Below are 26,357 nucleotides of genomic sequence, written 5' to 3' on the forward strand. Positions count from 1 at the left end.
TTCGTCCAGTGCCGCATCGTCTCGTAACCGCCAGGCTAAAATAGAAAGTGCCTCACTAACGTGCACAGCTGTGGGAGTAGTAGTTTACCATGTCCGGCCTAACATGCTGGTTTTGCAGGTCTAACAGTCTCAACCACAGAGCAATGCTTATTTCAACGTGTACTCGTGTCTGGGTGAGGCGTAGGGTTGTCAGTTTACTACTAACGTTATCGTCCGAATGTAAATGTGATTAAGGGGGTGTTGGAATAGGTTTGGTTGAGTGCTGTGAGCATTATGACCCCCAAATTTAAAATGAATTTAAGTCTATATAAAGGTTTTCATTAATTACACGGAAACCATAAGGTAAGTATTGTTCTCTGTAAATAGACAGAAACCACACTGTATTTTTATTTGCTGCACAAGAAGGTACAGTAAATACAAACAACACAAAACAACAGAAAAAGCAAATACAGGGAAAGTAAAAAACAAATGCTGAGAAAGTGGTTTCCCTGAAATATACATACACATATATACATACACATGTATACATATACATACACATATACATACACATGTATACATTCACACATACAATGAGTATATATACAATGAGTTTTGCTTTTTTAAAATTACAAATCCTTTTTATTACAAATCTTAATTGACAAAAATGAGTAAAAAATGTATATGCATACAACACAAGGCCTTTAAGGTAATTTAATGTAACTTAAAGGTGAAAATGAATGAGGATTTTTTTTTTCTTACCATATGTAATGGTCCAGTGGAAAAGACACATGGTACAATCCAAGTGTGCTACAAAAGAAAAGGTGTTTATTGGATCCCAGTGCTCCAGTGCAGATGAACAACCATATCCAATAAAAAACAAATAATATTCAAAAAAGGAAACTAGTATTTACAAGCATTTACAAGTTCAAGGAAAAATCCATCAATCAAAAATTCTCCACTATCAATAAACTTCAAAACATCTCTCTCTTGAATTTCCCCTCAAGCTTATATGGGGGAGTTCGTTTCATTTCTCGTTCCCTGTAGGTCCTCAACAAATAACACCTTTTCCATGCATGTCAATCATCACTCAGTAAATCACATCAATAAAGTCTGACCAAAGAATTCCTGTGTGCTAATTGCATACATATATACATTTATATATACACAGCGTATGTGCATCTCAAACACTGAGTCCATATGAACACACTGGTGGAGGGTAGCTCCATCACACCATATATAAGAGCACTGAAATAATATTGTGAAGGCTGATAGTTTTTCCTCATGAAGACATAAGTTGTTCTTTCTCCTTTTTATGTTTACATCCCTCCATCTTTGTCATAAGAAAACAAATTGCCTCGATGATGTAGGTAAGCTAGAGAGAGAGAGAGAGAAAGGAGCAGTCATTAATCAGTACAAAAGCTCTGTACGTGAACGTGCAGCACAATATTCCTGTGCCACCTTCAAACTTGTGTGAGCGAATGGGGCGGGGTGACAAATGCCACACCCCTAATACAATCGTCTGTAATTTAAGACTAATTTATTCACTCAGTTTGCTGCTGATTTGGTTGCCATTTCAGCTGAAGGCGGGAAAGTTACCTACTTAAGTAGTCAGAATGGGTGTGTGCTGGTGTCTGGCCCATGTCCAAAGACTCCTTAGACCCTGTGAGATAATATATTGTCACAACACTGGTTTTGGCAAGTAGAAATCACTTCTATATATGTTTGTGGTTCATTATTTGTTAAATGTAACCTTAAACATAAATTACTGAAACTTAGATTATTATAGTGACTGTATTTTAAAACTGTATTTCTACTAGCAATGAAATGGCCCAAACCTAAGGTTTTTCCAACGAAAGGTTTCAGATATTAATTTTCCTTCTTCTCTCAATTTATCGTGATAGTTTTATTCAGTTTAGAGCCAACTGCAGTTACTTGAACATATTTAGAACTTTTGGTTGCCATATTTAATACTGTAAATGTGCTTGATATATGTGAAATTTCTTGGCCCATGAATTGTAATAAAATTAACTGCTGTACCTGTGCAAATTGTAATAGAATTAACTGCTGTACCTGTGCAAATTGTAATAGAATTAACTGCTGTACCTGTGCAAATTGTAATAGAATTAACTGCTGTACCTGTGCAAATTCAAGGTGACAGCTGTGCACCCATCACTGTATCAAGTAAACGATTAAGCTGAAAGTTGGCCTATATTGGGGTTTTAAATAATTCAAAATATTTCTCAGTATTTCCACAAAGTGTCTTTTTCTCTGAGTCTACATACCTTCTTCTGTCATTGTGCTGTCAGATACATCTTCGCCTTCTCCTTCATCCCCTGAAAGATTTAACACAGCCATGCAAATGCACATAGTTCAAGTCCATTAAGTGTCCATGGATATTAAATATCCATATCCAGTTAAAATATCCATATTTTAATACTGTTAACCTTCTCCTAGGACAATTTTGAAGGAAAAACCTTCCCATACAGAATCAGATTTATTATAGACACAATATGGTTTTGAGAATAGGAGTATGTGGGTGGTGTACTCCTACCAGATGTCTCAATAATTGGGAAGAGCCCTGGTTAAACAAAAGAAACGGACATTGAGGAAAACGCAGTGAATCATACACATACAAGCGTTTATGTCCACATGAGCTATTTCCACACTTAATCAAATCTGGCTGAACTGATATTTTGCCAGCAAGCTCTCCAGAAATAAATTAATTAAGCATTATGTGAATAACATCAGAAAAATCAACCAGAGAGATATGCCCAAGATATTCAGCATAACTTAATAAAAGTCTCACAATAAAACCTGTGCAGAATGAGGTATGAGTTGCAGTATATCAGTTCTGGAGGGCAGTTGGGTCTATAACTTGTGTGAGGTGGATTTCATGTAAACCTCAGTGCACTCTATACAGTGAGCATTGCCCTTATTTATAGTTATTCACCCAGAAATTCTCAGTCCAGTCCTCAGGGATACTAATCCGGTCTTTGTTATGTCCCAACACCTGAACCTGCTAATCAAGGGCTGTAGATCTCGTCATTACCTGGCCAGGGTTTGATGAGACCAGGAACACAGTGAATCTGTGCACCGGCAGAGGGTCCTAAAGGACTGGATTAAGAAGATCTGTAAAAGATAGTGCCAACTCCTGCCCATGGCTACATTCTTAACTCTCTTGTATATTTCTTTATAGATCTCAAAAAGGAAAACAAAGACATGTTTTAATGGGAAAAAAACGCAAGCCTGAGGAAATGTCTAGAATGCATGGCACTGCATAGCTTAAATTTGAATCTTGGCTCTAATTGCAGTCCTGGATTTTGGAATCACTGCTGGTCGACTGAACAGTTAACGTAACTGATTGGCTTATTTCCAATCACACCTGACTCCTAGGTAAACCGAGAGCAAACCGAGAGTCAGCTTCTGCGGTCACCAGTCATTTATGGATAAGATCACTGTCCAAGGTGCTAAAAGCAGGACCCTGGATAGGCTGTTTGATCTGCACTTCAAAGCTGGCATGGCTGATGAGGACAAAGGCCAGAATGGGGAGGTTGGGATGTAGCCCCTTGTTGTTGTTGTTGTTGTTTTTTTGTTTTTTGTTTTTACCTCTTGAGTGTTCTGCGAGAGTCTCCTCCACGAACAGCAGCTCATCTGCAGACATGCCCACAGCACGATAGAGACACATTAAAGGTTGACAGCTCTAACAATAGCAATACGGCTCGCTCCCCCTATCCTAAGAAAAGCTCGGCAAACCACTTGTGAACAGGAGAGAATAACATCAGTACAATCTCACATGGACCTCAAGTTGTTTGATGTTTGTTTAATTATATTGATTGTTTTAGCTCTGACAGCTGTAAAATGTCTAATATGGGTAGAAAAGCATATTGGCTTTCTTTTGTAATACATTTTTTAAAATATTGTGCTGGTTTTCACATCCATAGAAAACATTACACATTTCTTATTTGCATGAATGCATGTACAAGTAGGTATGTAGGTTCACACACACACACACACACACACACACACACACACACACACACACACACACACACACACACACACACACACACACACATACCTTCTGTGTGGAAAAAATCTGGCAAATCACCTAGAGCTAAAAAACAAAAACACAACAGAATTAAAAATGGAATTACAGGACTACAACAGAACTCCAAAACTCCTACAACACCTAAATATTCATTACTTTTAAAGGATAAAAAGCAGAAGTTTCCTTAGATTTGCTTACATCATACAGTCAAATGTTGAACTGGCCTCTAATCTGATTATGTCATACAGCAGAATAGTGAACTGGCCTTAGAACTGCTAATGTCATACAGCAACATGTTGAAGTGCTTCTTGCATTTTTGTATTACTCACATTTACTTTTTTGTTTACAAAGCTTTCTTGGCTGGCTGACAGTAGATGGGACAGATACAGTCTGTTCTAGAGAGAGAGAGAGAGAGAGAGAAAGAGAGAGAGAGAGAGAGAGAGAGAGAGAGAGAGAGAGAGAGAGATAAGAGGGCATCATATCAGATCAGCTCAAGGAAACAGAATGGTATTCCCTAGTGGTTGCATGTTTTTGTCAGGAGTGTCATATTTGCATTCCGAAATGACTATGAAGTTATAGGACTTACTGTGAGAACAGCTCCTCTTTGTGTAGACCTGAACCCCAAAACTTATAAGGACCACTATGACCACGATGAATACCAGAACCAACCACACAGTGGCGGTAATGCACCACCAGTAACCTAAAAACACAGAAGAACGGTGGCGAGAGACAAATAAAGTGCATGCACATAAAATTCAGGGTGTAACGAATGTCTGTTGGTGTTACGATTTTTTCCCCCGATATCTAACAGTTTTAGAGTCCAATCCACAATAACATAATCGTCTTGAATGACTCAGTCTGAAAGTTTTGTGGTTCTGAGGCAGTCTAGCTCTTTACAAGGTAGAGAGACGTATTGCCATGGTGAAGTTGAAATATAGTCTCCCCCTTTGCCAGAATCAATAGGCGGGATAAAAGATGACTTTGGCTAAACTTCACATTCGATTTATAAGGGGGGAATGAAAGCGAGAGAGAGAGAGAGAGAGAGAGAGAGGGGAATGGGTTCTGAATGTCTAGAGTGTTGTCTCATGCTTACATCAGTTTTCTCAGAATGAGTTGGTCGCAACCCTCACTAAAAACGCTGAACTTTAAAGCGAGGTCTGGAGACTTAACGCCTGAAAGGTCAGACTGCCAAAAGCCCAGTTTCAGTGCCTGTCTTGTGTGTGTCCTATTTTTTATTTTATTTTATTTTTTACCTCCATGATTCTGAGTTCCATCATGCACAGTATAATGGAGAAATTTATATTTAATATTTTTTATTCCTCATATTTTTACCATTAACATTATTCAAGCATTCACTGTCCAACCGGGAGTGTAACCTCCAGCAGATGCTCAATGGATGGGATGGATTTGGAGGTTCTTTTTACATTAGATTATTAAAAGTCCCTGTCAGGCTTTAGTCTCTTTACTCTCTTTACTAAAATGTCTTTTAGTAAAATGCCTCTCCGGGACAGAAATTTACAAGCAAATTTCATTAGGAGAAATGTTATGTAGTTGTTCAGATGCAACCCCTGTCTGTTGCAAAGTCTTTCAGCTTTATCTTGGATAATGGAGGGCTTTAAGAAATCAAACACACAGCTTGAGGTCACCGAACGGTCCAGTCTCTTTCACCTTTCTTAGCAGGTGTCCTGGAAACAGCTGTTGCCGGGTAGTGAAGGAAGCACTGGCTCACGTGCAGTCTGCGAGTGAGGTTTAAGGCGGAGTCGGTTTGTCCTGGACTCAGTGCTGAGCTCGGCTCTGCTGAGGAGGGGAGTGGTTTTGAAGGCACGACGGGTTGGGACGCGTTTGGTCTCGAAGGCCCTGTTGGCAGCGTGTGGGACTTGTTTTCTGGTCGCCCGCAGCAGTGGATCAACGTGACGTTCTGGAAAGATCCGTGCAGTCCGCTCCAGTTCAAGCGGCCACGTGCGGTCACGTTCTGCAGAGAAAGTTTCGTCGTCTGGAGATCCAGCACAATCTCTACGTCCACACCTGGAAGAACAATCCATAATCGCTGTGGAATTAACTGAAATGACTCAGCTAAAATATGATGACCTTTCAAACACAAAGGAAAAGACAACCACTCACTACTCACTATAAATGTTTTGTGGACTTTTTTCTACCTCCTTTTCTCTTGTATCCTGGGAGAGCTAAGCGCTTTGACCCCAAAAATCCCCGTAGTTGAGGATCCGCTTGCTAACTTATAAATATGCATCCGACATCAAAAACAGAAAAAAATATATAGAGCTTGTCTAGAGTAAACACACGACTTTATCACACCTGAGAGTGAAGTGTTGTCATGGAGACTCTGCAGGTCAGTCTGGGTTTCACACACAAACCAGTCCTTTACGAGCTCATCCTGATTGGTCGTGTTTTTGGCCTCCTCTTTACACAGGGGCTTAGCTCCACCCTCATTCTGAGACACTACAGGTGTCTCGTCACAGTCCTGTCCTTCACCATTAGGAGCATGCCCACTTGTAGTATCACAGGGGTCAAAGGGCAAACAGAAAAATTGGATCTGTATCTCTGGAGATAGAAAAATGCTGGTTCAGTAAACTTTGACCGCTGTTTGTTAAAATTAAAGACATATTTTTTATGAATTCTTGTAAGAAACATAGAGATCTTTAATTTTAACAAACATTATTGACATTCTAAGACAACAGCACTCACAACACATGCGGTGCACATGAATACGAATAAGTTTAACATGGACAATGAGGACAAGCGTTTAAACGACTTGAACAACGACAATGACCGACAGCGCTGCGCACCATGGCAGGGGTTTAAATACACAAAGACAAAACACGAACCAGGTGCAGGTGTGGTTATATATATATATAAAACATACAGGCTTATGTATTAAAATGTGTCTGTAGATATCTTGTGAGAAAAATATTGAGAAAGCAATGAAAGGCTTCATGTTTAATGACTGCACAATATAAACCTTTTTTGAATTTCTGAGTGGTAACAAGTAGCTAAAACATGCTGTGCGATTTACTATGCACTAGAGTGCTACAAATCACACCTACAAGCACAAAACAAATACCAATCAAAAAGGCACATCCGGTCAGTAGAGAGCGTGCAGGGAGGCACACAATCGAATGCAAGCAGGAATAAACAGTTTCACAGGCACATCGTTATGGGCTGTCACTCCTCCTAACCACTGTCTGAGCGCGCACACACACACACACACACACATACGGAGAGACTGAATAGACTGGTGAAGGGCCCAGTGGTTGCAGATAGACTGATGTATTGATTGCATTGATAGTTTTGTACTGACAGACACACAACATTGACACCCATGGCCATGGTTATTAGGCTGTCTGCTCACTTGTATGAGGCTTTGGCTGCCTGCTGAGACTTCTGAAGCCTGAGGGCATTTGGGATCTTTGATTGTTCCTTTTTAATAGTATTAATATGATATACATAATTTACATTATATAAAAATATTTTGCTTACAATTTGGTTCGTATATAGAGAATCAGGTGTTTTGCTTGGTCACCCTACCATGGCTCCGCCCATCTAGCATTCTGTCTCACCATCATCCTAATTACTGGCTATGCCTGTCACCTCTCCAGCTATTTAAAAATCTGTACTGGCATCACTGTTTGTGAAGAGTCTTGTGTCTTTTGTTGAGTATTAGCACGCCTGCCTGCTCACACCCGCTCTCCATCTTTCTTAGACCTGATTACCATTTTTGGACTCTCTTTGGATATTCTGACCTACTCGTTGCCTGACCCTACGCCTGACCGTGGACCCTGAGTTTCTTCGTCCCTCCAGTCAATTCTGCTGGTTTGCAGTTGTATCCAGTCTGCTACCAAAATTCCCCAAAGGTTTCTTGTGATCTAAGATCCCTGGCTATGAAGCCTCATGACTAATGGTAAAAAATAATGGAACTAAAATAAGAAAAAAAGAACACTAAAAATCAGTTTGATAAAAAAAAAAAAACCCAATGTTTTTGTCACAGTACGGTCCCTCCTCCCAAGTGTCTCCCCATGTGTTTGTGTGTATGTTCGTCCGTGCGGCCACAACCCCCCACCATGTGTCACACCTGTTTGTAATTGCTTGTCATTTACGTATGTATATAAACCCCTATGGTTCTGTTGTCTGTGTTGGCTAGCTTCATTGCTGCGTCGTATTTGGTTTCTGTGTGAATAAACGTATGTTTGTTTAACGTAACTCATCCCCGCATGCTGCTTAGCCTCTTTACGTTACTGAAACTCCTCCCGTCCAGCGGAGAGACCTTCGCTCATCCTGGCCTCGCTCCATGGGTCCACAACAGGGGAGGATCCCACTGCAGGATTTTGGGTGGGGGGCCCTGTGTGTGGTCCAGGGTCGGACTACGCTGGGTCCTACGACCCCTACATGGACTATTCCGAGGGCTACGCTGAGTATGGAGAGAGAGGGGAATACAGTGACGTCAGTCTGCGGTCGGACTTGGGGTCCAATTATGGGGAGGATCCACCGATGGAGGTGGAGGAGGTCCTCCATGGGGATTCTCTCACAGACATTGATGTTCACTCTGGCGTCTCCGGGAACGACGAGCCTCCCACACGTATGATACCGCCCAAGGCCCCTGCCCAGGAGGTTTCGCCTAAGTGCAAGCAAACCAGCACACGCGAAACTCCTAGAGGCGACCTCGTTCGAGGAGGCAACTCCCTCTACCAGGGCATACAGCCCCGGAAGTCGTGCTCCTGTACCTAAGCCTCGTAGAGCAAAGGGGGAGGCGACATCAGTGCCCACCCCAGAGATGGGCAAAGTAACCGGTGCACCTCCTGAAATGGGTGCGCGGAAGTCACTGCCCCCGAAATCGGTGAGGGGCGATCCCCCACAGTCGGGTAGGACTCCAGCCCCGCCCACGACTGGGGGACAGGCTGGGGCTCCTGCCAGCTTGCCTGGACTCTTTAACAGTCCTTTATGTAGTTTTGTAGCCTGTCACTGTTTCCATCCCCATCACGTTGTCCATCCCAGTTGCTCTGTCTCCCTGTGTGTCCGTCCCTGTGTCTGTTGTCCTGATCCCTGTCCTTCCCCGCCTCTGTCCTGCTCGCTCTCGCCCGTTTCGGCTCGCTCGGCCCTCCGGCTTCGCCATTTGGCGTTGGCTTCGGGGCTGGAGCCCGAAACGCGGGGAGACACTTGAGAGGAGGGGCAGTGCCGTGACAGAGCCCCTCCTCTCAAGTGTCTCCCCGTGTGTTTGTGTGTTTGTTTGTCTGTGTAGCCACACCCCCCATGTGTCACACCGGTTTGTAATTGCTTGTCAGTTACCTATGTATATAAACCCCTGTGGTTCTGTTGTCGGTGTTTGATGTTACGCTAGCTTCATTGCTGCGTCATATTTGGTTTCTGTATGAATAAATGTGTGTTTGTTTAATGTAACTCGTCCCCGCATCCTGCTTCGCTTTCTTATGTTACAGTTTTGTGTCTATCACATGGTTTCCTTTCACCCCTGGTATTGATCCACATATAAGAGGTTGGTTACTTCTCTACTGCTTCTCCCCATAAAAAACTATGTGATATTGATCTGGAGTTACCAGGGTAATTTCCTGGGGTTTTTCTTAGTACACAAAGGATGAAATTTAGAAATTCAGTTTGAACCCAGTAGACTCAAATCCTTGATCTGGGGTTACTCTGCTCTTACTGGGGAACTTGTGTTCTGATCTGATGTTTAAAGAGATTTGGATATTGTTGATATGTTGTGATTGGTATATGATGGTTGTTTTTGTCAGGATACATAAGGAGGAAATGTAACAGGATTATAGAAGTGTGGGTGTGCATGAACACTCTTTAAAGTGTGTTGTTCATGTGTGTTGGTGTTTGTATTGATGAAACCATACTTTTGTACATTTTTGGGTAATTACAAAAACAATGATCAGATGATGAGTAATGAAAAATGGAAAATACTTCTTGCGAGTTTATATATGTAATTGCAGCAAATGTAATTCTCCATGTGATTTTTGCATGTCATACTAATATGACTAGTTTTATAGTGTAGGTTATGCACCCTGATAATCCAAATGTTTTAGACATTCTGAAGGATTCACTGCAAATTATTAGGAGTAGTTCAGGGTCACTCCACAGTAAACAGCATTTTAACTGTGTGGTGAGATCAGGATTTTTACCAAAGTGGAACTAAATAAGTGTGACGATGGCCAAAGTGCCGCAGAGCAAAGAGCAGGACGCACAGAATCCATCAATGTGGACAAGACAATTATTGACATTCTAAGACAACAGCACTCACAACACACGCGGTGCACATGAATACGAATAAGTTTAACATGGACAATGAGGACTAGCGACTTGAACAACGACAATGACCGACAGCGCTGCGCACCATGACAGGGGTTTAAATACACAAAGACAAAACACGAACCAGGTGCAGGTGTGGTTACAAATAAACAAACAAACAAGACCCTCCCATTTCACAAGGTGGCCCAAACCACATGACTCATGAGAGGCGAGCGTCCCGTGACAGCAAGTACTTACTTACGAAGTGAAAGCTCTCTATATAATAATGGTATAATAAAGTATTTCTAGCAATAGCGGCCAATATTAACAATATTAATCTAATATTAACATGTGGAGGCCTCGAGTGAAGCACACTGCTGTAAAGTGGTAGCCTGAGTGCCAACAGACTTCCTCGACGAGGACGAACATTTAATGAAAACAAAGACAACGGCACTCACGTATTACAAACACAGAACGCAACACGGTTACATTTAACAACGATAAGAAGAACATTTAACATGAACCTTTAACACATTACGTCAACAATAACCGATAACACTGCACACAACGACAAGAGTTTTAAGTACACAGAAGACTCACACACTACAGGTGTGTGCAGGTGTGGCTACGAAACAGGATCCTCCCACTGCACGTGGCGGCCTAACCACGTGACTCGTTCCGTGACAACTACTAATCAGGCTTGATGCCCAACAGCTGGGCTAGATCTATACAAGCCCAGTGACCCAGTCACTCAGCGCCGGGTCTTTGCTAAAGTTTTGAGCCAACGTTGGGTATTGAGGTCTGGGAGCCCTTGTGCTTCACCTCCTTTATTCCCTGCGAGCATGTCGGTGTTTTTACATGTCCCCTCCCCTCTTCAGTTTTCCCCTTTCCAGTCTATCTCTCCCCCAAGGCTTTCCTTAGCCATTAAAGTTCCTCCCCATTTTCTGGTTTTGCTTGAGAAGTTTTAGTTTGGTTTCCCCGGTGCATCAGGGTTGCCGTTCTCCCTGTGACGTCCTTTGCTCTCCCTTTTTCCACGCTCGGCGTGGTGTTTAGTTTTTCCTCTCGTTTTACTTGTTCTAAGATCTAACTGTTTCGTACACGGGCCTGCAATCATTAAAGTGTGGTAGCTCAACCTGTAGACTGTTGGCGACATCACCTATCGGACCTGCGTTCAAGCCCCATTACAACATGTGCATCATCATTATTCTTCACTTCCTTAAATTGTCAAGGCTCACATGCAATATATTAGTGTTGAGTCAGTTTGTAACATACAATATATTAGTGTTGAGTCAGTTTGTAACATACAATATACAAGTGTTGAGTCAGTTTGTAACACGGATCACTTGTGTGGGCCTTCAAGAGTACTGGCTGTCCAGTGTAAATCATCTTCCTTTACAGTCATTCCAGACTTTTAAATGTTAAAATAGATACCTTTTAAACCTATTGACTGGGCACAGTCAATTATCAAGGCTCAAACACACACACACACACACACACACACACACACACACACACACACCTCACCTGTATCAGAAGGGAAGAACTCTGGTAGGCACACAATGAAAGCGAGGAAGATGAAAACAGTGAGTTTGGTAGCAGTAGATCTCGTCATGGAAACTGTGTGGCGATGGCTCTCGCTCTCAAGCGGACATGCACGAATGTACGGTGAGGACCAGTCCTGTCTTTTGCTGGCTAGCGCAGAAAGGGGCCAACTAACTGAAGTTCTTCCGCAACTGAACACGTGGCACATTGCACAAACACTAGTGTGGCCTCAGCGCTTCCTGCTTGTCTTCCTGATGCATGCAACTGAGAGAAAGTGACAGAAAGACAGAGAGAACGATCGAGAAATAACGTGCTTGGATTCATGGGTGCTGAGCTTGCGGTCTGTTCATGTGCATCACTCTGGCCCAGTTACAAAGACGGAACTCAGATAAATCACAGAAGGTCTTAGGGTCCCTTTAAAAAATGTTTTTTTACAGATGCCACCCACCCACACACACACCCACACACACACCCACACACACACACACACACACTCACACACACTCACACACACACACACACACAGAGTGTGTATGACATGGCAATAACTGAACCATCTGCCCATTAGGAACTTCATTTCTTTCCATTTCTTGATGATGACAGACGGATCATGGCACCAGCACAGCAATTCTGTTGTCTGTTCACAGGGTACTTGGAGAACAATTATATCCATGTAAGAGTAATTCCATTTCCCCCTATCTACATCAAGCATCAAGCAATACTTGTCATCTCAAAAACCTCAGGGGGTGGAGTCTAATGTGTCAATAATTGCCTGGAAAATAAGGTTGGACCCTCATCAGCCAACTGAGACTGAGAATGAGGGCCACTGGTTTAGACTGCATGTACATAAAGAGTCGATAAGATGCCGTCTGTCAATGGCACCAGCACTACGGTGTACGATCTGTTTACTCTGAGCCACACCTTGGAGTTCATGGCGGCAAGTGGTGGGTATTCAAGCCTTCCGGTTCATAAGCTTCAAATCTCATTTGCCTCTGGGTCGCTTGATCAGATAATGCAACGGGAGGTCAAACTGACAAGGGACAGTTTATCACAAAGAAGCAACAGTTGCACACCGTTTCAGGTTCCCCTGGCAACGCTTGTCACCCTTTTTGTTGGATATTGCCTTTGGTGGATGTTGAAAACTTTGATATTCTAATAATATTCATGTATTTATTAAGAAGGCTACTTGAATTTAAATGAATAAAGCACAGTTAGGGGATCTATAGAATAACTTACTATGTAGGTACATGGCACCTCCTCTCTCCCTCTCTCTCTCTCTCTCTCTCTCTCTCTCTCTTACTCTCTCTCTCTCACACAAAAATACACACATCCTTTCCTTTCCTCTTCTCCTCTCCTCCTCTCTCCTCTCCTATCTTCTTCTCCCCTCCAGCCTGACCATGTGCTGATGCAATTCACACGCCCGCTGAGGCGCTCCGCAGCTGTGAAGTGCTGTCAGCTGGAATCTGAAGGATGTCTCTATGGCGCTCGAGTGACTCCACGCATGGATGCGGGGCCCGCTAGAAGCTGCAGGGGGGTCATGGGGTCCTGAAGACCGAGGTGCTCTTATCGGCATCGGCCAGGCGGTTGGGAAACCGCCTGCCAGTGCTGTTCCGCTTACTAGAGGACATCATACAGCCTCCCACGGAAACAATTGTTTCTCTTTCTTCCTTTTCATTACACAGGCTTGTTTTTATCAGTCCCAGATATGCAAGAAGCATATTGCATGGTATTATGTAATATTGTGTGAATTGTGCATATTGTATAGTGTTTTATTTATCAATCTCATCATATATGTGGTTATGTGCATGTAATAAGATAAACAAAACAAAAGTTCAAAAGAATAATGAACAATTATGGTAAATTCAATAAGCAGCCAAACTGTATTAGATATATTTAATCTCTTTCTTTGAGGTAAGCCACAGAAGCCAAACAACAAAACATTTAGATAAAACGGAAAATGCAGAAACATTAGTGAAAATAACTAGTGATTATTTATCAAATGTATTAAAACATCAGAGATTATTTATGGACAGGTGCTGCAAGTCTCATCACTCTTCCTCACCTCACCTCACCTCACCTCATCAGAAGTTTACGCTGAGTGGAGTGAGTGCCCTTTACTCTCATCCGACCTTCAGAATCATGCAGGAGGGTGCAGGATGATATACATGACTAAGACATTTTTATGAGAGCAGGGTTAAAATGTGTTATAGGCATGGAGCAAGGGCCCTGTTGGTTAGTTTCAAAAGATAATTATCTCATTAACACTAAAAGGAAATATCATCTCTACTACAGAATGAGAGAGAGAGAGAGAGAGAGAGAGAGAGAGAGAGAGAGAGAGAGAGAGAGAGAGAGAGAGAGAGAGAGAGAGAGAGAGAGAGAGAGAGAGAGAGAGAGAGAGAGAGAGAGAGAGAGAGAGAGAGAGACCGTAGGCCAGGACGGAAATGCATGTGAGGGTCTGTTTTGTCCAAAAGGGGAGCACAGTACCGGGTTTAAAGTGACGTTGCACGATAATCTGACTGTTTGTCCACTCAGGGTCCTGGAATTGCACTATGACCAATACACGTAGTTTCATCGCTTATTTATTTATTTATTTATTTTTTACAGACTTGCATTAGCATGTGCTTATAGTATAGACCACACTACTCTATTCTGTTTGCAACAGTATCAGTACAGCCGTCAACGATATATATACGCTACAGCGAAGTAAAACATTTCCTCCTTGCAGAAGCAGTTACGCGCTGGTAGCCTACGTGCAAACAAGCGCGAAGTATTTGTATTCTTTTTTTAAATGTTGCATGAACGATTCCTCTCGTTCCTGATTTTGCTTCTGCACGGGATGATCCGATGAAAGCCCCTCTGTTCAGGTCCTAATCCACGCCTTTTTCCACCAAAAAGTGCATCACGCGGTTATCAGTCTAGAGAAAGCAGCCCCAGTGCAAGTCAGCGTGCAACTAGTTACGTAAACGAACGACTTTTGCGAATTAAGCGATAAAATCAGCAGTTAATCCATCACCATATGAAGGTAAGCAGGTTCGCTTCATGTTATTGAGAGGGTTTTGTATGGCTATTATAACCTAAGGGGTTAAAAAGGAGAAACGAACAGACCATGTAAGGATTGAGTTCAAGCCGAAATAAGGAAATGAATCGTCCGCCAAGAAACGCGGTGTGTGCGGGCTCAAGAGAGAGGCAAACACGGTGTTGGAATTGGCCTCGGGGGTGCGATATTGCTGTTATCTATCAATCTTTGACATACGTCAAAACACATTTCATTTTTTACCACCAGCATGTCCCTGAGTGTCATTTTCAATAGACGACTGGACGTAGTAATGACTTTGTAAGGAACAAGTGTTGGTAAAATGCGCGTTCCCACAACAAGGGGGCGAACTCCCACATTAACAGCTGCTTTTACGCACACGCACACACACACACACACACACACACACACACACACACACACAATTTCAGTAATGGCCTTAAAACAAATCATATAGACCAACTCTACAGTATGACAAGTTTTGCTCTTTTTTTGGCCATGTTCAAGCCAAGAGGCCTGAAGCCTCTTGACACAGAGTCACGGGTTGTGTCCAATTTCCTGATCTCACACCGGCTCTCTTGTATTAGGAGTGGTTCTCTCTCATGTGCTAACATTGCTAACAATGAATGTATGTTACTCTCAATGTCTCAGGAGTTTAGCTGTAGCTAGTTCACATCCTGCCGATAGTCACCCAGTTACAAAATATCTACTGGCCAGATTTGCTTTGAGGTGTCCCTCTCCCTTCTGCTCTCTGGAGCTAACTGTTAGAGTTCGTGTCCCTTATGTTGCTTTCAATCTCTAGAGGATTGCAGGGCCAAACCAAGCGAACTCATGATGTCATCAAACCTGTTTAACTCGGGCGTGTCACTCGGAGCTAAGGAGCAGCAGAGGTGCACGGGGCAGGTCAGGAAGTGCCCGGCTCCCTGGCTTGCAGTTCGGAGTGCACCTGGCTCTACCCACTGTAGTTCTGAAAGCTGGGGGGAGGAGCATTAGAGTCAGGAGGTGAGGAGAGGGCGTTGGCCATGGAGAAACGCCAGGAGAGAGAGAGAGAGAGAGAGAGAGGGAGGTGGAATTAAGAAGATGGGCAGATATTTCAGAAAGACACACTTGCACGTTTGCACACACGCTCACACTCTCTCTCTCTCACACACACACGCTCACACTCTCTCTCACACACACACGCTCCTACTCACTCACTCTCTCTCACACACACATGCTCACACTCACTCTCTCTCTCACACACACGCTCACACTCCCTCTCTCTCTCACACACACACACGCTCACACTCACTCTCTCTCACACACACACACGCTCACACTCACTCTCTCACACACATACGCTCACACTCACTCTCTCTCTTACACACACGCTCACACTCCCTCTCTCTCTCACACACACACTCACACTCCCTCTCTCTTACACACACACGCTCACACTCACCCTCTCTCTCTCACACACACACGCTCACACTCACTCTCTCTCACACACACACGCTCACACTCACTCTCTCTCTCACACACACACGCTCACACTCTCTCTTACACACACGCTCACACTCTCTCTCTCACACACACACGCTCACACTCACTCTCTCTCACACACATACACGCTCACACTCACTCTCTCTCTCTCACACACACACAGGGCTCAAGCACGTGTTCTCTAGCTCTCCCACAAATGTGCATAGTCCATAATGGCAGTTCTTATATTTGTAATCAGCCCTAACTACGACCTCACACTAAATGTAGAATGGAGAAAGAGAGAGAGAACAGTGGGTGACAGTGGCAGGAGAGCCAGCATTGCCACGGAAACGTGCACCGTGCTCGTGCATTTGTTCGTGATTGGTTTGTTTGTGTTTTGCCCCTCTCTCTCACGTAAGACATAGAGATTCCTCTCACGTGCAGCGACACCGAGGGCTGAACAGATTATCTGGAATAAGGGAACAAGAGAAGGCACTGCAGGAAAATGTGTCCAGACACACACACACACACACACACACACACACACACACACACACACACACACACACACACACACAAAACCTCTACAAACTCAAACAAAGGACGGACACGTTCTTAAAGACAAGAGCTGTGGTAGCATTCAAACTCAAACTCCTCAGCACAGAAATTAGTTTTTGCCACAAATAGTTTTTTTTGTCTTAATTGCATGTTTTTTTTTTTGTTTTTGTTAATGTAAACAGCAATAAAATAGGTTAGCTGTAAAAATAAATTCTTCCTTTCTGTTTGGGCGGTGCGGTTGATTGTAAAATAACCAAAAAGAAGACTCTGATGGTTTAATATGTGGCAAAGCAAAAGTTTTCCAGTCATTTACCGCTTGTGAATGTGGCTTATTTTTGGCAGCGTCAGGCAGTCTTTGTGCTTGGAACTCCATCCATGGGCACTGGGGTATTAGGAAAGCTACATCCCTTCCACGCCCCTCTGCCAGTGAGAGAAGATTCCAGGCTGCGGTGCTTCCGTGAGCTAGCTGATTGTTTTTTTTAAACGGTGAATTTGAGAGCCATGTGGATCAGCTGGAACAGGGCTCACAGCAGGGCACGGTTTAAGGCCGTAGAAGGCTCCTCCCATGTGGGTCGGTCACATTGGGGCAGAGGCCTAGAACGCCCAGAACGAGTGTTCCCGTGGTAATAAGAACACGCCTTCCATCTGTCTTTCCCAGTAAGTTAATAATAAATGTAAAGTTCCAAAATCCATTAAAAACAGTTTTTGCTCATTCCCTCCATTGAGAGCACATAAGTATGCAATAAATATGCAATGGAGGGGCAGATGAATAATATATCTAAAGTGAATTTACCCTTGGAAGCAGGAATGCAAAATGTTAGCCCGTTACATCATATGGAATAATAATCATATGTAGTAAATATTCTTGCACCAAAGATTCTCTACCGGAAGCTAGTGGTACATGCTGTGCAGGGGTTTATCCTCCAATGATGGTTCCTGTTCCTCCTCATTTCCATCCTCCTTGGCTTTCTGCGGTCTGAGGTACTCCCTAAGCACTTCATCACGGGTCCATCATCCTAATGCGCTCCTGGATCTTGATTGTTTCATCCTGGATGCTGGCTCTGACGCTCACTAGCCCTCGGGCCCCCTCCTTCCGCCTAACATACAGTCTCAGAATGCTGGATTTGGGATGAACCCTCCGTGCATCGTGAGGAGTTTCCTTGTTTTGATGCCGTTGGTGTCTATCTTCCTTTTCCCAGTTTATTATGCCAGCGGAGTATCTGATGACTGGTAGAGCTTAGGTGTTGATAGCTCGGATCTTTCTCTCCCCGTTCAGCTGACTTCCCAGGACTTGCCTCACTCTTTGTAGGTATTTGGCTGTAGCTGCTTTCCTTGTGGCCTCTTCATGATTCCCATTTGCCTGTGGGATTCCGAGGCACTCGTAGCTGCCCTCGACATCTGTTATATTATCTTATGGTAGTGCGATTCCCCTCAGTTCTAGCTACCTTACCTCTCCTTGTACCCATGTGACCACGCATATCCAGTCGGAACAACATTCCGGTGTCGTTGCTGTGTGTCCTAGTTAGACGGATCAGTGAGTCGATGTCTCGTTCACTTCTGGCATACAGGTTGATGTCATCCATGTAGTGGAAGTGGCTGATGGCTGTTCTGTTTCGTAGCCGGTGTCCATAGCCACTCTTGGTGATGATCTCACTGAGAGCGTTCAGGCCTTTGCAGAACCATTTCACTGCGAGTTATACTGTGTATGACTATGTGTGTGACGAATAAACCAAACTTGAACTTGGACAGGAGCAGTAGCAGGGCCACTCTCTGGTAGATCCCTTACTTGATAGTATATATGTGTGTGTGTGTGTGTGTGTATTTTAATACTTTAACCAGAATATGATTAAGACATCTTCAACCGTAAAAAATGAGGGAGGACATATTGTCCTGCCTCGGTGGGATCATATTGGCTCATAACTGTTGTCTGTCTGGCCTTTCGCGCTTCCCTGCTGGTTTGTTCCTGCAAGTAGCCTGCAGCTGCCACTGGCCAAACACGTCGCCGTTCTACATCATGTTTGCTCTTTGGCGGCTCGTAACTAATTGGTCTCTGGAGACTGGCACATGCGAGCCGTTACATACAGAATTGTGCGAAATCCTTGTCCCACACCCACAGCATAGCCGACTGTTTTTTTGATGCCGAAATTTTTAGCCGCTGTGATAAAAATCGAACTTTGCACACACATACCGAAAGCTATTGGTTTGCGCAGTGATTGTGTTATGAAGCGGTTTATAGTTAGCTGTCACCCAGAGTCACTTTGTACGAGTCCATGTCAAATCTCAAGTCTCTGGGGTGCCAATCTGAGTCAAGTCTCCAATCTCTGAATAAGAGTGTGGGTAGAGTCTCAAGTCACATGAATAACAAACATTTATGAGGTTGCTGGTCGCATAAGCTAACATGCATTTTCAATTGCGAAGACATGAAACCGCCTGAAACCTAATTTTAACTTCACACTAGCCGGCAAACTAACATTATCCAACAGAAAATGGCAGTAGAACAATGTAGCATGTGCAGAAGTTAGAAACTTGTTGCTGCTTAAAATGATATGGAACTGACTGTAAAAAGTATTTAGCTAATTAGCCATCGTGCTTGCTGTAGCATGCTTTTATTCCCTGAATTTTCCTCAGTATGTCCTTTCCTGGACCCCACTGTCAGCCTCTGTCGATCTGTTTGTTCCGCGTCAGGGCCCGGGGGCTCCCATCTCGGAATAAGTGACACGGAGTCAGAGATGCTGAGAAGTGCACACAGTTTATTTCCTCATACACCAGAATATGTATGGAAATAGCAGAACTATCTAACATATTGCCCGAATTGAGTCTTGCTTCCGAAAATAACGGTTGCCTATCAACAAAAAAAAACAAACAACACGTTTGGATACTATGCAATCTCATGAGACACACACACACACACACACACACACACACACACACACACACACACACACACACACACACATATATATATATATATATATATATATATATATATATATAATCTATTTATTTATTTATTTATTTATTTTAAATGTTAAAATTCTTAACTAGGTCAGTGTTTTAGTATAAATTAAATATAAATTATATATATATTTATTTATTTTTCAGCATCATTTTGCCTTTAACCATTGTCCTTTGTTTTGGTGCTGCATGTGTTACGTTTGAGCAGGGACGAGGCGAGAGGCAGAACGCGAACGCTGGAGGCTATTTCATGAGCGCGGGCTAAAAGAACACAGAGACACGGGGAAAACACTAAGGCCAGGTAATACGGAAATCAACGGCGACGACAGTGATGGCAAGAACAATATGAACATGACTGACCAAATCAAACTTACCAAAATAACCGTCCACAATGGAGACAAAACACGGGGCTTAAATAACCAAAACAATTAAGGACTAACTGGACACAGGTGAAGAAATAAAGGGGGTTGAAAAAACAAAGCCAAGGAACGGAACAAGAAAGTAAAAGGGAAACAGACACAACAGGGAAACTATGGAGACAGGGATGTCAGGAGGGTGGCCAATCGCTACATCATGTAGCTAGGACTTCGGATATGTCCATCTGACTCAATGTTGCTTCTGTAAGGTAATGGTTAAAGGCTGCTGTGTGAAGCCCTGCCAAATTTAACGTCAGAAGTGAGAAAAACCAAGCGTAATATATGACTGAAATAGATGCAGTCTGCATTCTGTGTCTGTGGGGCTTAAGTGAAAAAAACTGCAATGAAAGGGTATATATGGTCAAAGCAATAATGACCATGTAATGGGTACGGGTATGCTTTGTTGCTCTGCTGGACCGGCTATTCTGATTGGCTGGTTGACCTGGTGGTGATGTTTGCCCTGGTCTGGCCTTAATAATAAATGGAGATTTTTTTTTAGCTGTAATAACTTGTCAGATGCCCTCCTCCAGTGAGTATATTAGAAGTGTGTGTGTTTGTGAGCGGGGAACGATACATACATAGTAGGACCTTTAACGACACTCATGTTACTTGTTTAAAGTCGAAAAACCAGACTGCACCCATGACATCCGACCTGATTTGGACTGAAGGAGTTGGGAGTAGTGGGTTCTGCACACTGACACTGTTTGACACCGACCAGCACATGCTCAAATGTGTCAGCTGTGTGTAGTCAGGCGGTAGTGTGAGAGTACACCCATGACAACACATGACCATACAGGGAGGTAGATGAGCACAGATAACATACTACTACACACACCGACACACACGCACACACACACATTTACATTTACAGCATTTAGGAGATGATCTAGTCCAAAGCGACTTACAGTAGTTCTCTCAGCATCACATCTCTCTCACACACACACACACACACACACACACACACACACACGTCAATCCATTCATCCATGCATTCATCAAGGCACACCTGTATTCTTGTATTGAAAATATGCTTTAAGTTATCTCTCCTGCACGCACACAGGTGTGCAACCTACACAATTACAAACTCACCTAACGGGTTTACCGAGTTTTACCATCACTACTGCTGATGGTTTATAGCACTGGCAGGACAAACCTAAACGATTTGTTTACAGGAAGTGTGTGCGTATGTGTCAGTGTGTGAGTGTGTGTTTGAGAGGCTGCATTTAAGCCTTTGCTGAAGCTGGCTGATTTATGTATATTTATTCATTTGTTTGTCAGAAGGGAAAGAGAGAAGCTCTACATGAATATTTCAGAACATGGTTTATGTTTTACAGCAGGTCAGACACAGGAGGACTTTATGACTTGTTTGTATATTTTAGTATGACAGTTGAAGATGACCCTGGTTTTCATCACCAGACTTTGACAGGAGCCTCTGGTCACTTGGAGTGGTCTTTTTTGTGAGAGTGTGTGAGGCTGTGTGTGAGAGTATGTGTGCGAGGGTGAGTGTGAGGGTGGGTGGATATTATGTTTTTTGTCACTGTTTGGGGGCTAAATGCATTTAGGATTGAGGGAAACCATGTTTATCATTCTGGGGATGTTAAAAGACCCCCCCCCCCCCCCCAAAAAAAAAAATAATTATATAACACTGTGTGTGTGTGTGGTTGTTTGTTTGTACAAGAGCAAAACCCAGTTCTCCCATGTGGACTATTTAGTGATGCTATAAAACATAATAGGGATTAAACTCTGAGGCTTCCATTTATATAGATCTGTCTCCAGACGCGCGCACACACACGGCCTCACTGAATGGCCATAGCTCTCTTTACACAGCTTGGCAAGGCGCAAAGCCAAAAAGCTATTAAAATGATGTTTATCTGGAACCGACAGGCAAAGCCCGGTCTGGGTGTGCTCTTAGAGAGGGAGCTAGATGTTGACGGGGGCCGTGTCTTTTCAGCTACAGGTCTGAGATCAGTTCACGGCTCCGTTTCTCCTCAGGGCCCTCGATGCCGTCTTCCAGGCGGGGGCATGGGAAATCCAGCCCTTTCCCATGGAGGGAGGGGGGGGCCATAGGACTTCCTCAGCCCGCTCCATATCAGTGCCCCTTATCCTTACAGCGTCCTGTCCAATATGGGCGAGAGGGGGAGAGAGAGAGAGAGAGAGAGGGAGGGAGGGAAAGAGACGAGAGGGAGAGAGAGAGAGAGGGAGGGAGGGAAAGAGACGAGATGGAGAGAGAGAGAGAGAGAGAGAGAGAGAGAGACGGAGGGAGGGAAAGAGACGAGAGGGAGAGAAAGAGGGAGGGAGGGAAAGAGATGAGAGGGAGAGAGAGAGAGAGGGAGGGAGGGAAAGAGACGAGATGGAGAGAGAGAGAGAGAGAGAGAGAGGGAGGGAAAGACGAGAGGGAGAGAGAGAATGAATGTCATTATAGAGTGCTAATTGACTCTGGTGGCATTTCAGTGGATGAGTAAAAGCACTGCACAGAATCGAGTGGGTTGGTTATGGACGGATTTCTCATGATAGTTTTCAACCAGTCAGTGCAAAAGCAGCAGAATTTCAGTTCTGTACAGAATTGCACACTCTTTATGCACACACACACACACACACACACACACACACACACACACACACACACACCCCAAATCATCATGTAGCAGCTTAGTAGCTTAGTGAGAGTTATAGCAACATTTATTTTCAGGGTCAGTGACTGAGGTAAAGATCTCTGTGTGTGTGTGTGTGTGTGTGTGTGTGTGTGTGTGTGTGTGTGTTTTGATGTTTTATTTCCTAGAAGTGTGAAAGCACATCTTCCTCTACAGAGATAGATCAAAGCAATAGAGCAAATATCACAATTGTGTGCATGTATGTTAACTTGTGTGTATGTTTGTGTGTGTGTTTGATAGATATACATGAAAAAGATACACAGAGAAGAGACCAATTTTTGTGTGCACACACACGCAGTTTGTAGTGCAGATATATATGAATAACAAGAAACCTCAATGCATGCACACAATCTTTCAGCCTCTTGTAGGCTCCCAGTTTCCAAACCAATTTTAAACAGAGCACCAAAGAAACTTCCAAACCTAAAGGCATACATACATACATACATACATACATATATATGTGTTATTGCGAAGGTGGAACGATGAGCCTCTGGCACCTACGATACCACCCAAGGCTCCGCCCAGGAGGTTTCGCCTAGGCCTGCGTGAATCACCTAGAGGCGACCTCGTTCGAGGAGGAAACTCCCTTCACTATGGCATACAGCCCCGGAACTCGTGCGCCTGTACCGAAGCCTCGTAAAGGCAGGAAGGAGGCAACACCAGTGCCCACTCCAGAGACGGGCAAGATGGCTATTGCGCCTCCTGAGGCAGGACAGCAAAGCTTGCCACCCCCAAAATCGGGGCGATTCCCCACAGGCGGGTTGAACTGCGGCCCAGCAGACAAGTGGGGAACAGCCCGCAGCTCTCGCATGCTTACCTGTACTTGTTAAAATGTGGAATAATGTTATACACGTCCCATTCACTGTGTCTGTCCCTGTCATGTTGTTTGTACCGGTCATTTTGCTCCTTCGGCATCTGTGCCTGTGGCAGTTAGCGTATCCGTTCCGGTAACTGTTGTCCTCTTGGTCCCTATCCTTCCTCCCTCTGTCTTGCTCGTTGGCCATTTGGCGTTGGTCTTTTTGGGCCGCAGCCCGATAAGCTGGCGCACCGGTAGTCGCGCCGTTGGGGAGGGGCTCTGTCACGGTACGGCCCCCCGAACGTCTCCTCGTGTTTGTGTTCGTCAACGTGGCCACGCCCTCCCCGTGTCTCACACCTGCTCTTCACTGTGTCATTAGTATACATGTAAATATGCCTGTCGTTTACGTGTCTGTGGTTGTCGGTGTTTGAACCAAATAGCCTGCGTGCTATGTTGTGTGTTATATGTTCTAAATAAACGTATGTTCTTGTTTCTGCGACTCATCGCTGCATCCTGCTTAACCTCCTCGTCACAATTACACATTTTGGTTTGTGCAAAAGTGTGTGTCCATGTGCTTGTATTTATATTATACACTTATATTTATATGTATTTATATTATCCATATTATGCAATCTAGGATTATATATTGGTTTTGCCCCACTTTATTTATAGCTCAGCATCCATTTGTGTGTGTGTGTGCATGTGTGTGTGTGTGCTTGCGTGTTATTTATGCCTAACTGATGTTATTTAATGACACATGCTCCCACTTGTGTGTGTGTGTGTGTGTGTGTGTGTGTATATATGCATGCACGCACGCACACACACACACACAAACACACACACAGAGACCCACACATCCTTGACTATCTGTTGAGGTACAAATTTGTCTCACATTGTAATTATTTCCAGTGTTTCACATCTGCAGTTGATGCTGTGTCTAAATGGCCAGCCAGAAACATGGTCTAGGAACAAAAACAAAAAAACAGACAAGCAATTCAGCATTTTTTTTCAGTTCTAATCACAATTATTGTTAAGATACAAGATACATGTTGGGTATCACTCTTTATATTGTTCAGCTCTCTCTGTGTGTGTGTGTGTGTGTGTGTGTGTGTGTGTGTGTGTGTGTGTGTGTGTGTAAAATACTGAAGCACTCACTGTTCAGTGGATTTTGCACTTCAGTGCACTTCATATTGCAAATCTTAAGCTGAGACATTTACGGCATTTAGCAGACTGAAATATTACCATGGAAAAGAGAAAGACAGATGGAGGGAGTGAAAGCGCATGTGAGTGAAAGCACGAGAGAGAGAGAGAGAGAGAGAGAGAGAGAGAGAGAGGGAGGAAATGCTTTCTAGACTGAAGTGCATGAAGTGCCTTTATGTTTGATCCAGCTCCACTACAAATGTGTTCGTGAGTGTATGTGAGCATGCATTTCATTTCCATGTGTGTGAATAACATCTGGTTCATTGTGTGAAGTCAAAGTTCGATTTAACTAATGTGCTCATTGTGCTTTTTTCCCAGAAAGCACACACACACACACACACACACACACACACACACACACATACACACTGATGTTTCAGTGTCTCAAGATTGAACCAAAAGGTGGAAATGTTTGTCCGGCAGATCATCTGATTATCTCACTTGTGGAGATGAAAAGGAGAGAGAAACAATGAGGGAGAGCTGGAGGAAGGGCAGGAAAACTGAAAAACAGTGAAAAACTGTGAAAAACCGTGAAAAACTGAAAAACTGTGAAAAACAGTGAAAAACTGTGAAAAACTGTGAAAAACTGTGAAAAACAGTGAAAAACAGTGAAAAACTGTGAAAGAGTGGCAGACACTGCGAGCGAGAGAGACTGCGAACGGGTGTAACAGAGTGATATCACCAAAGTGAAGGAATTATTGTTTGGCTAGATAGATCTCATGTAGATTAGTGACCTTAGGATGGCCTGAGCAATAGCAAATTACACTGTGTGTGTGAGCATTTGTGTGTGTGTGTACAAGAGTGTGTTTGGGTGTGTGTGGGTGTGTGAGTGTATGTGTGTGTGTACAAGAGTGTGTTTGGGTGTGTGTGGGTGTGGGTGTGTGAGTGTATGTGTGTGTGTACAAGAGTGTGTTTGGGTGTGTGTGGGTGTGGGTGTGTGAGTGTATGTGTGTGTGTACAAGAGTGTGTTTGGGTGTGGGTGTGTGAGTGTATGTGTGTGTGTATAAGAGTGTGTTTGGGTGGGTGTGGGTCTGGGTGTGTGTGTGGGTCTGGGTGTGTGTGTGGGTCTGGGTGGGTCTGGGTGTGGGTGTGTGTGGGTGTGGGTGTGTGTGGGTGTGGGTCTGGGTGTGGGTGTGTGTGGGTGTGTGTGAGTGTGTTTGTGTGTGTGAGTGTGTGAGTGTGTTTGGGTGTGTGAGTGTGTGTGGGTGTGTGTGTGTGGGTGTGGGTGTGTGTTTGGGTGTGTGTGGGTCTGGGTCTGGGTGTGTATGTGTTTGCCTGCCATTATGTAAGTCCCTGCTTGATGTTTTGTCAGGTGTGTCTGTCTGTGAGGTGTTTTGGAACATGTGTGGAATTGTGTGTGTGTGTGTGTGTGTGGAATTGTGTGTGTGTGTGGGGGGGTGTGGGTGTGTGTGTGTGTGAGGAGATTGAACATGAGCATGTCTATCGTGGACCTTTT

The 26,357-nt window shown here is 43.8% G+C and overlaps 2 protein-coding genes across 5 annotated transcripts in view; one reads left to right on the forward strand and one right to left on the reverse strand.

Moving 5' to 3' along the window:
• Positions 1–343: 343 nt before the first annotated feature.
• On the reverse strand, positions 344–12,004 carry LOC145657875 (uncharacterized). 3 transcript variants are annotated; one of them, XM_081714315.1, is made up of 11 exons: positions 11,813–12,004; positions 6,344–6,589; positions 5,699–6,055; positions 4,617–4,730; positions 4,360–4,425; positions 4,061–4,096; positions 3,589–3,633; positions 2,534–2,560; positions 2,265–2,315; positions 1,583–1,642; positions 344–1,354 (listed from the first exon to the last, which is right to left on the reverse strand). In XM_081714315.1, exons 1-11 carry the CDS (start codon positions 11,898–11,900, stop codon positions 1,299–1,301), a joined length of 1,146 nt encoding a protein of 381 aa, XP_081570441.1. In that variant the 5' UTR covers positions 11,901–12,004; the 3' UTR covers positions 344–1,298. The 3 variants fall into 3 exon arrangements, with proteins under 3 accessions (XP_081570441.1, XP_081570442.1, XP_081570443.1); XM_081714316.1 differs by having other exon boundaries at positions 1,579–1,642; XM_081714317.1 differs by lacking the exon at positions 6,344–6,589.
• Positions 12,005–14,579: 2,575 nt separating this feature from the next.
• Positions 14,580–26,357, forward strand: part of klhl5 (kelch-like family member 5) — a 40,295-nt gene continuing 28,517 nt past the window's right edge. Inside the window, exons 1-2 of one of the 2 annotated variants that reach the window (XM_081714319.1) lie at positions 14,580–14,852; positions 20,047–20,139. The gene's annotated coding sequence lies outside the window, so the exon portion shown is untranslated. The remainder of the gene's footprint in view (positions 14,853–20,046; positions 20,140–26,357) is intronic. The other variant, XM_081714320.1, reaches the window with a different exon arrangement.

This window comes from Electrophorus electricus, chromosome 5 (genome assembly GCF_041902795.1).
Source record: "Electrophorus electricus isolate QZ-2024a chromosome 5, ASM4190279v1, whole genome shotgun sequence".
NCBI classification, from domain to species: domain Eukaryota; kingdom Metazoa; phylum Chordata; class Actinopteri; order Gymnotiformes; family Gymnotidae; genus Electrophorus; species Electrophorus electricus.

Excerpts from the sequence above, each read along its gene's own strand:
- LOC145657875 (XM_081714315.1), bottom strand. The coding sequence starts at position 11,900 with ATGACGAGATCTACTGCTACCAAACTCACTGTTTTCATCTTCCTCGCT. Across the intron at positions 4,426-4,616 it reads AAAGAGGAGCTGTTCTCACA|AACAGACTGTATCTGTCCCA; the intron begins GTAAGTCCTATA and ends CTCTCTCTCTAG. Across the intron at positions 1,355-1,582 it reads CACCCATTCTGACTACTTAA|CTTACCTACATCATCGAGGC; the intron begins GTAGGTAACTTT and ends CTCTCTCTCTAG.